General features: G+C 32.7%; 1 protein-coding gene across 1 annotated transcript; it reads right to left on the minus strand.

Moving 5' to 3' along the window:
* Positions 1 to 4,505: 4,505 nt before the first annotated feature.
* On the minus strand, positions 4,506 to 11,537 carry LOC114271630 (E3 ubiquitin-protein ligase At1g63170). Its single transcript, XM_028213240.2, has 5 exons — positions 10,337 to 11,537; positions 6,963 to 7,082; positions 6,739 to 6,871; positions 5,699 to 5,863; positions 4,506 to 4,962 (listed from the first exon to the last, which is right to left on the minus strand). The coding sequence occupies exons 1-5, from the start codon at positions 10,927 to 10,929 to the stop codon at positions 4,786 to 4,788; spliced, it is 1,188 nt and encodes a 395-aa protein (XP_028069041.1). The 5' UTR covers positions 10,930 to 11,537; the 3' UTR covers positions 4,506 to 4,785.
* Between the last annotated feature and the right edge of the window lie 486 nt (positions 11,538 to 12,023).

A 12,023-nucleotide genomic window follows, 5' to 3' on the forward strand; every position in this document is an offset into this window, starting at 1 on the left:
TCCAATTAGAAATTTTCAAAAATCTTTTCAAAACTCATAGAGCCTTAACAAATATAGAGTTTTGAAAATAGTGTGGAGTTTCGAGTTATGTGTTTGGTTATGAGGCTTGAAAATAATTTTTGAATTGAGTTTTATGGTTGTGTTAGTCAATTCAAAAATTATTTTCAAAACTCATAATCAAACACAAACTTATGTTAAATATATTTTTTAAATATTAATTTTTTTTTAAATATTTTTTTTTATAAATATATTTTGAAATATTTTAATTTTTTTATGTGTTTTGTTATGATTTGAGTGTAGAGTTTTGAAAATAGTGTGGAGTTTGGAATTATGTGTTTGGTTATGATGTTTGAAAATAATTTTTGACTTGAGTTTTATGGTTGTGTTGGTCGATTCAAAAATTATTTTCAAAACTCATAACCAAACACAAACTTAAAAAAAATACAAACTTATGTTAAATATATTTTTTAAATATTAAAAATTTTATTTTTTTTTATTTTAAATATATATTTTTTATTTTAAATATTTTATTTTATTTTATAAATATATTTTTAAATATTTTAATTTTTTTTATGTGTTTTGTTATGATTTGAGTGTAGAATTTTAAAAATAGTGTGGAGTTTCGAGTTATATGTTTTGTTATGATGTTTGAAAATAATTTTTGAATTGAGTTTTATGGTTGTGTTAGTCAATTCAAAAATTATTTCAAAACTCATAATCAAACACAAACTTAAAAAAAATATGAACTTATGTTAAATATATTTTTTAAATATTAACAAATTTTTAAAATTTTATTTTTTATTTTAAATATTTTATTTTATTTTATAAATATATTTTTTAATATTTTAATTTTTTTGTTATGTGTTTTGTTATGATTTGAGTGTAGAGTTTTGAAAATAGTGTGGAGTTTCGAGTTATGTGTTTGGTTATGAGGTTTGAAAATAATTTTTGAATTGAGTTTTGAGTTATATGTTTGATTATAATTTGAGTGTGAAATTGTGTTTTGAGTTTAAAATCTTAAAATTAAAAAATTAAAATATTTACAAAATAAAATAAAATATTTAAATAAAAAAATATATTTAAAATAAAAAAATAAAATTTAGTGCTTAAATTGGGCATTTTAGTGTTTACATTATAGGCATTATAGGTATTTGAGGGCATTATAGGTATTTTAGTGTTTATAGTTGATGACATCAGCAGGGACGGTTAGGTGTATAAACGGCGGTCAAATTTTGAGAGAATCTTGACATTGTCAGATAAAGTAAAGGAGGTTACTGTAATTATTCAAACCACAAGGGATATCCCTGTGTTTCTCAGAAACCTCAGGGGAGGTAAATGTAATTTTAATTTTATTTTATTTTTATCCTCAATCAATTGACTTGCTTCTTAAGTTCAATCTTAAATAGTAAACCAATATATTCAACACCATTTTTCTCTCCTCTTAGACCATCTCCAACGGTTCACCAAACTTGATATCAAATTTAAATTTTGATGAAAAAGTTACTGTTTGGTGCTCCAATGGTTGCACCAAATCAATATCAAAATGAGATTTCACCAAACGATTCATCAAACTGAGGACAGGCTTCGCATTTCACCAAAACACTGTACATGACCGTTGGAGGGAGACGAACCAGTCGACAAGCTGGTTAACTGGCCGGTTGACCAACTAGTTGTCCATGAAAAAATTCAAACAGTTCAACATTTCTGGTTCAAACAAATCAAAAAAAAAAAAAAAATTTTGGCTGACCGGTCGACCAACCGGTTGTCCCGGAAAGAGTTCAAACAGTTCAACATTTCTGGTTCAAACAATTCAAAAAAAAAAAAAAATTTCCCCTCATCGGTCAACCAGCCGGTTGTCCCGGGACAGATTTGGTGAAAGGTGAACCGTTGGAACATCTGGTACCAAATTGAAAAAATAATAATTTTTTTACTCAAATTTAGTAAAAAATTTAATGAACCGTTAGAGATGCTCTTAGTGGATGCATATACCAATTGTTAGTGTCAGATATTACTAACTCAGCAAACTGTCATTTTCTCTAGTCTCTAATAGGTTAGCTATAATGTTGGTTAGTTAGTATGTTGGCTAATATGTTAACTAATTGTGGAAAGCACAGTAACTAAGGCAGGAGAGAGAGAGAGAAAGAGAGAGAGGGGTGTGTGATGGCACTTTCCTGTGTGTGCTCCCACTTTTCTTGTATTTTTTTTTAACTAATAGTTAAATCGTTATATAGGCACAATAATTTAAATAAATAAACAACAGTTATATTATTTTGCGCATATATATTTGAGTGAATCCTACCCTTACATAACATATGCTTTAATACACATCTTAATTATATTATTAGAGTATACACTCACTCTCTAAATTAACAAACATTTAATACACACAAATGAGTCTCACTTTTCACACTTTTTATCATATAAAATACTTCAACAAATAATTTTAAAAGCATTCACAATGGAGTGTATATGATAGATAAAAAATGATATAATAATAAAAATACATTTTTTTTTTTCCTTTTTTCTCCTCTCTCTCTCCTTTTATTATACCAACTCTGCACACAGCAGAATCGTTTGCAAAAGGCAAGCCCTCTCTCTCTCTCTCTCTCTCTCTCTCTCTCTCTCTCGCTGTCTTCATGGGCTAACTGTGACCAAGAACTTACGTCCTGTTTGTCCTGTTTGTTTTGAGTTATAGGGAAGGGATTGAGATTCATAGTGAGGTGAGACCTAATAATATCATGTTTGTTTTGAAAGATGGAGAGATGACGAATTTCCTTGAGGAGGGGATTAGGTTGGGCCCGCAGAATTTAGTATTGATATTAGTCTACCGGACTTTTTTTTATTTTTATTTTTTATATGTTGGGCATTTTTTTTTAAATATTAATGTTTAATTTTTTGTATTTTTTGTTAAGTAAAAGTCATTGTTTTATTTATTTTATTTTTTTCTATTTTTTTTTTACATGTTGGGCCTTTTTTTTTTGAACATTAATGTTTAATATTTTTGTATTTTTTATTTGTTTTATTATTTCATATAAAAATAATTTAACAATCCCTATACCAACAACTATCATCAAAACAAACACAATTTTACTTAATCTCCTCACTATCAATCTCTTCACTAACAAATAAGGCCTTAGAGTCTAATAAACTAAGCAATGGATATAGTAGCTCCATTGTAGCTTCATTTCAACCCAACATTATCTGAATAACGCACAATAACTTTTCCATTGTGGATGCTCTAACAACACTATTGGAGATGCTATTAAACATCTGGTATGAACATGATAGATGAAACGCCTCTTATCGTGTGTAATATCCGTCAATGTATGAAAAGTATAAAAAGGCAAAGAGGTAGGTTCAAAGAGTTTCAATGTCCCTTCCAAAGAAGACAATGTTACATTTTGTGGAGTTGACTCTCCTCTTAAACATCTAGTATGAACATGGTAGATGAAGAGTATCCTTATCTTGTGTAATACCCATCAGTGTATGAAAAGCATAACATAAGCATGCAAAGAGGTAGGGTTCAAAGAGTTTTGATGTCCCTTCCAAAGAAGACAATGTTACATTTTATAAAGTTAATTTCTTACCAGCCAAGAAATACACGAGAATAACCGCGTTACATGTCTCTGGTCAGGCCTTCAACGTGCACAGAGTAAGGTGACTACCATTATGTCAACATCTATGAGGGCAATCCAACATCTCATGTAACTAAGATGCTTCCCGATAGTATTTTACCAAATATCTAGAACTTCTAGTGATGTGAAATTCCTCCATGAACAAACCATCACCAATCTCCGCATATACTTTGGTTAGTGCTATCTTGATCAATCAATGCTTATCAGCATTACTGATCCTAAGGGAGAACGATCCAAGTTGGCCGACTGAGCTCACGATAGGTTCAATCCAATCCAGTCCAAAATGACCATACCTTGTCCAACTATTCAACCCAACTCGTAATGTGTCGATTTGCACCCAATCTGAGTCTTTGTCGTAGATGTCTTGTCCATGCCATAGAGAATTCTAGACCTCGTCCTCGCATCTTCTAGGCCCAAGGCCATGGAAGGATCCAACCCAAGGCCAATCCAAACTCGCACAGTTATTTTGACCCCCTTTGGCATGATAAATGAAGCGCTTACTTACTGTGTCCACCGTTTGTCCAAGTTCAAATATCACCACTTCACAATGAAACCTCTCTCCTTGCTCTATTCTCCTTCTACCAATTGTAAAAATAAAACTCTCCAGTATCTAAAATGCCCCAAATTCCACTTGAGTTACCTATGGTGCGATTTTGTGGTGGAACCTAAATGATGATACGGGATTCCCAAGTCTCAAATACTCTTCTTTGGTGCTAATGCCTAACCACTGTGTGAGTTAGCAAGGAAAGGGATTAAAAATTAAAATTAGATGCACATTTATGAGATTCTCTCTAGTTCATTGTATGGAGATTTAAGTCATGGATCCATTATGATCAGAATTACGAGAGTAATTACCATTTTTCAAAACACTTTCTATGTTGTAACAATCGAATTCCAGAGATTATAGATTGCACAATAAACAAAAGCTACATCAACAGCTAACACAACAGTGGTCTGTTGAAAAGAAAAAATACCCATGTACATTAAACACAAACACAAACAAGGGAAAACAACAGATTCTGCAGCACTATGATGTACTCATAAACAACACTTCAGCCGGAGCAGATCTTGAGAAACCGTGTTGGCAGAATCACAAAATACACATAACAAGATCCAAAGTTACCAATCCATTGAAGAACTAGCCTTTTTCCTACACTTCCTCGCTACTACTTTGATTGCCGTTCTTCAGTATATTGAACTTGCAGAGAGGACATGTAGCATTGATGTACAACCACTTGTCTATGCAGGAGCAGTGAAAATGATGGCGGCAAGGGAGTTCACGCAGTTCAGTTCCGTCTTCATAGGGACAAAGGCAAATGCAACATTCCTGTGATTCACGAGGAGTCGTGTCAAAGGTTAACCGTTGACTTAGTTCATGGAAAGCTATAAGCTATAAAGAAATCTAGCATTAAGTAATTGAACTCACCTATTAACGAACTTTTTTTATGGGTTTTGTAAACATGCCCTTGGGGCACATACTAAAAAGCTTAAAAAGATTGTATATTCTGCATAAAAGTGTGCGTCTAATAAAAAATGTACAATACTTTTAAGCCATCTTAACATGTGCCATAAAGACACATGTTAACAAAGACCCTTTTTTTCTTTTTATACATGGCATGCAAATGAAATATTAATGACCCAACAATAAACAGGTCTCAAATTCAGAAATGTTTATTATTTATTTTCGGTGTAATTGAAGATACCAAGGAACACCACAATTTTACAATGATAATTTGAGCCTCTTTTTTTCTTTTTCTTTTTCTTTTTCTTTTTCAGAAGCAGTAAAAAGAAAGCCAAAAAAAAAAATCCCATAATGATAAGGGCTATTAGTCATCGCACTATATCTGCACTACCAAATTAGTGTATCTGAGCAGTTTGTCCTATTTCAATGATTAGAAAATCAATCTCCATGTCTGAGGATTGGATGCAAGTCATAACCTTCATGAAAATGATGTAGTCGTACAAGGGAATGTGGCAAGTTCTTAAGCATGTTTTGTCAGAACTTTCTTAATTTTCATTTCAGAGTACATGAAAGAATATCTTGATTGAATCAAGAAACTTACAGCATTTTCTGGGGAAAGAACATGTTCAATTGGTGAATCAGTATCACATTCCGTAATTATTCCTCCAAAAGATTCTTGAATCTCCCCATTTTGTTTCTCAAAGTCACCAATCCTCCGGAATTTGTATTTGGGCAGTCGTTCAATGTCTTCCTTCGTTGCTCCTTCCTGTTTTCATACAGAAGTTAATGCCTAGTCAAAGAAGAAACATTCAACATTCAGAGTAAAGGTGATGTCAAATAATCAAACAGACATTTGGTAAAGCAATTCTAAGTACAGACTGGACAGTTGACCATGAACCCTTTTAACTCTGAGAGAGAGAGAGAGAGGGAGAGAGAGAGAGAGACTTAACAACCCAAACTCAGATCTCAGTTCTCATCCAATGCTCCTAGCATGATATCTCCTCTTTAGGAACATAGTACAAGATTAAAATTTTACGCATAGATAGACAGTGCACTAGTATCTCTAGCAAGTTCCACCACTAAAGTCAATAGAAAGGAATTTCTACACTCAGCCCTGTGTCATTAATGTTACATTTTCTTGCAGACAATGTGCCAATAAATTCTGTGATGTCACTCACCCAAAGACATAAGGTGTATTCAAAATGCAAACAAAGTAAGAAGTTTCTGTCCAATCTCAGAAAAAGAAAAAAGAAAAAAAAAAAAAAGTTAGCTACAATACCGAGCTAGAAAGTCAGGATGAAAATGTTACAAGTGATGTGATGGGGTCATCCATAAAATGACTATTTGAAGAAAACTGGATTCAAATCCAAGCTTAAATGTTAAATTTACAATATTTTAAGCCACAGATAATTCTGGTAAGTAGTAGAACATATAGTTCACTCCAAAGTTCGAAGTTCAATGTAATTTCAATTATGCTTCGTAGTGGATTTAGTTGATTAAATAAAGCAATTATTGGCGTGAGCTGTAAATCTGAACACCAATAACTATTTTGCAGTTGAAAAATCTAGGCTTGGAAATATAATATATTAAAGTCTTTCATGGCAATAAACACAAAACCAAAGAGACACTTCTGTAAATTACCTGATCTGCTACTGCATATAATATTGCAATTATACATGGAAGACAGCAGCAAACAGCTATACCAATGACACATGCCACAGCAACACAGATAACAACAAAGAACACATCAAATGCCAAAAATGTTATACAGAGCCTGCAAAACATAACCATGTGTAAATAATCCAAAAGAGAACCGAGTAAATCTTGAACTAAAAATTCATTGGAGAAAATATGATCTGACGAACCAGTAAAGTTGAGGTGAATCCTGTGTCAAAGCTTCGCCACCAGCAGATACCCAATAAAATCCAATGATCCACCAAATAAATGAAAACATTGTATTTGCAGACTCCAAATGCTTAGCAACACTGCCACAATGAATAGGCAAGGATAGTCATACATCATGGGTATGGACATGCAAAGTCAAGCATATTTAACACATCACCAAGCAGTATACATCAATATATCTCACTTCAAATTCAGCAAAAATAGATGTGAGATGGGAGTATTATCATTACTTTTTCTTTTCAAAGGTTATGAATGCATCTCCATTCTAGTCAGGAGGCAGAAAACCCAAAAGACTGCTCAGTAGCAGATATACCAAACCAAAAAAAAAGGAAAAGAATATCTTAGGTTTGATCTCTACCAAACCAAAAAAATATACATAAATATCTTAGGTTTGCAGACTACAATAATACAATAGACTAATCAAATATCAACTGAAGATTCATTCTAGTACCATACTCAAGAAGCGCATAATAGTGACCAAAGTAGCCATAAATTCACATGTCAATTCAGGTTAAAATTTATGATCCCAAGGAACCAAAGGCTACATCAGCCATTTCAGCTACTTTTAACTGCCATCTTCTAATTTATTTCAAGAACGTTTCATATACGAGGGCTGGTCCATTTCTGATGCAGACCAAATTTAAAGAATTATATATTTCATTTTACTTATTTCAGATTTAATATTTAATTAGGAAATCTTAAATTTTTATTAGGATTATTATTTAAAGCTAGAATCTTTAGTTTCTTATTTATTTAGGTTTCCTATTTTTGTTTCTTTCTTCTTCTACAATAATTATTTTTATTCCTAACATTTTATTTTCCATTTTACTATTCCTAGTTGCTTTAGAAGTTATCTTTTATTATAGATAATGGTTGTAAACCTTAGGGCAATTCAATCTTGAGAATTAAAACAATTTCGAGTTTATACTGTTCTTTCCAGCCTTCGGTATTCTTTTGAGAATCAACCATTGTTGAGTCTTTATTCTTGACATTCTTTGTGACTCAACGAGTCTAGAGAAGATCTTACTTTTGGTATTCTCTTTTGAATCAACAGATTCTCTATTACACTTCTCACTGCATCAATTTCTCTTACCATCTTTCCATAAATATGGGATTCATGTCTGTCAAAAAATTGTATGTAACAAGATTACACAAAAATAGGAATTATAAATATCAGTTACTGTTTATATGCTATTTGATAAACATGGTTTTCTTGAGGATTAATTTTTTCAAACAATTGAGAGGCTGAATAATATAATGTTTTGTGCCTTTAAATACACTTCTCATTGCATCAACTTCTCTTACTATTGTTCCACAAATATAGGATTCATGTCTGTTAAAAGAAAAAAAAAAAAAAAATTGTATGTAACCATGTTACACATAAATAGAGATCATAAATATCAATTAACGTTCATATGCTATTCGATAAACATGGCCTTCTTCAGGATTTGTAATCATTGCCACCCCTGTGGAGGTGGGCGTTGTAGCCCAATGTCATCTTTTACCAAAGGAGCTTACACAACCTTTCTTTAATGCAATGAGGAGTCTTTGTCTCAAACACACTTTGGTAACATAACCATCAAATATAGCAATAACCCACAGATTATATAATTATCATGTAGACATCCTACTAAACCTCTACTTCGGGAGTTGTCCTACAAGTAATCACTAGATTGCATTCATTGATAGCCAAGCAACTTTTTTTCATTCGATCCTATTCTACATCCCAGCATCATGCCACTGTCCAAGGAAAGCAATATGCCAATTGACATGGTTATGATATTAATCCAAGATTTGATAAAACCTCAACATCAATCATCTACACTGTTATTTGATAACTAACAACCATCCTTACTGCTGCAAAAGCATATACTTTCTACAGATAAAAACATAATAACTATGCATTGTCACTTGTTCAACACCGCCACTCCTCCAATGGTCCTTGACATGTGCCCAACTCATCTTCAACCTTTAAGTAGAAACTCAATTCACATTTATGAAAAAAGTATTGCCCAACAGATAACGATCCAACCGAAACAGGTAGATAAGCTTTCTTTAGCACAACAAGAAGTATGATGGCAAAGGAAAAAAAACCATATCCACACAACTATATAATGGTCTATATCCATAAAAAATTTGGCCATCTCAAACAATTTAAGACACAACTACACAGGTAATCATTAAAATGCATGCATATGTCCGTGCCAAATTTTTAAACAAATCCACCACTAGCTTCATTTCTATCACTTGTACCCTCTGTTATTAGAATCGTACGATTTGCGATTCGAATCGTACAATTCTATTCAATTCAATAGCTAATCGATACAAACAGGTTGTGTGAATCGCAAACAACTATGAATCGTAGGTAAATATCGGTGAATCAGTGAACCGAATTGGTGAATCGTGAATCGATTCAATTCACCAAAATCGATGTTTGGCTTTCTTTTTGGATTTTTTATTATTGGAAAATGATTTACACAACCTTTTTAAGGTTTTTAGGATTACTATATGTCATCTTTTGATTTTTTCCCTCCCAATTTATTCTCAAATACTCGAACCTTAGCGAAAACAAAATGAATTTTCTCTCTCCACAATATTTTAGGCTTACGTATTCAATTTTATCTAAGTACTTGCATTTACAAAATGAATTTTTTGAAAGAATCAAGTGAGATTTTTAAAAAAATTCAAAGATTTTGATTTTTTTACCTTGTAAAAAGTTAAAAACATTGTTATTGAGTTATTATTACTTAGAAATTAAAAATCTGTCTTTGTTTGCTTTCTTTATTAAGAATAGTATATAAGAAATAGTATCTAAACTAAAAAGGAAAAAGGTAAACATGGGAACTGTGTTAACTTCTTACCCATACCACATGATCATATTTTCATTAATTTAAGTCTAAATATTTTATATTTATTAGATACATTTAATATCTAAATGTGTACATATATTTTTTTATATAAAAATATAAAAAAAAAATGACCAAATCTTTACAATTCAAGATTCGATTCGATTTGCAATTAGATACAATACCATTTTGATTCATGATTCAAATTCCGATTTGACAACTATGCTGGTAACCATGTATTACAGATTCAAGATTGTCAATTACTGAATTTTCTATGTATCTCACAAATCAAAATAACAATCTTTCCCTAAATTTTACACAAAAAAGAACTAACACTAACTGAACTGAAATCAAAATCCTTTAATTACCCACCAATTTATACCCAATCGTGGAACTTAATCAAAACCTAATCAAAAGCACATACAATACAATAAAATCAGAGGAAACTTAAAAAAAAAAAAGAAAAGAAAGAACATTAGCGATAGCACCTGGTTTCATCTTCAATCTGAGGCCGCTCAGGGAGATAATCCCCAGACTCCCCAACATCACTATCCGAACTTGAACTCGAACTCGAACTCAAATTCGAATTCAATCTGCTCCACCAACCACCACTCCCACCACGCAACGGCAAACTATCAGGCGAAATTCGCAGCTGCCTCCGCCGCTTATACTCCACCGAAACACACACCATGTGAAGCACACACTGCAACGCATATCCAACAATCCAAAGCCTCAAAGGCATCGTCGGAGACTCCTTCCGACTCACCACCAACACCGACAAAGCAACGAACACGAACGCGAAGTTCCACAACAGATCCAGGATCACGATCGGCCTCGAGTACGCCCAATCGCTCTGCCTCTCTTCGATCTGCTCCGCCGCCGCCTCTCTCACCCTCAACTCCGGCTCACGCATCATTCTCCGACTGCTGGCGCGGCGGAGGAACCGAGCCGCGCCGCGGAGGCTCGGCGGGCGGCGCACGAAGCGGCGGCTCAGGAAGATCTGATCGGTCAGCAACGGCGTCGCATCGATGCCGCCGCCACCGTTGTCGGTCGGAGAACGAGAAGGTCTCGCCGTCGACATCGCCGGAGGGTGTGGATTAGGTATGGAGCTAGGGTTTGAGAGTGGTTTGGTTAGGTTAGGGTCATTGTTTGAGAGAGAAAATTCAAAACCCTAGGTTTGATCGGAACGGAATTGGGGAGACGATTGATTTGGATGGTGTGGATTTTGTATGATGTCTAGGGTTGAATTCAGAGGAAAATTTTCTGGTCTTTGAAAGTGAATTGGTTTGATCGGGAGGGATGGAAAATGGGAGAGAAGCGAGAGGTGGTGGCAATTAGCTTCGGCGTCAGGTCTGGAGTAGTGTTCAAAAATTTCTAGGTCCCCACAAATCAGATCCCTCCTTGCATTTCTTACACTTTTAGGCTCAATTTTAATAATTCGAACCGTTTAAATTTTAAAATTTGTTTAATATATCATATCTATAAAAAAATCAAGTTAATTAGATATTAAGTTGAAAAACTCGAACTAAAAATTATTTTTTTAAAGAATTTAATAAATAATTTTTCGAATACATACTTTTTAATATCGGATCAATTTTATTTTTTACAAATATAATATACTAAACATATTTTAAAATATGAACGATTTAAATTATGAAAGTTAGATTTAAAAATGAGTCCAATAAGCTTACACGTAAGAAATGTAAGGAAGGGACCTAATTCCCTCCGCACACCATCGATTGTGTTAACTTTTGGTGGACCTTTTCCCTTCTTCTTTTTTTTTTTTTTTTTTTTTTGTCGTTTATTGTTGGTGTTACTTTGGCCTATTTTGGAAAGCGGCAAAAAGTGATTTTTTAGTTTTTAATTAAGTTTTTTTTTTTTTTTAAATAAATGATTTGTAAAATTGGTAAAAATTTATTTTGACTTTTTTTATTAATATTTATTTATGATGTCAAATTATAATAAAATGAATAAATTATTTCATTTAGTTTAAAATATTACAACTTCACTCATGTAATATATTTTGACCTATGAGAGATAAAATTGTAATTTCATCATTGGTTAAAAACTAACTTTTCAAATGAAACAAAATTTAAAAAAGCCAACTTTTAACTTTTGTTACAAACTAAAAAAAGTGGCTGAAAGTCAACCTCTCAAAACAGGCCTTTGTGTTTG

This window comes from Camellia sinensis, chromosome 2 (assembly GCF_055761805.1).
Source record: "Camellia sinensis isolate YWXY chromosome 2, ASM5576180v1, whole genome shotgun sequence".
In the NCBI taxonomy this organism is placed as follows: Eukaryota; Viridiplantae; Streptophyta; class Magnoliopsida; order Ericales; family Theaceae; genus Camellia; species Camellia sinensis.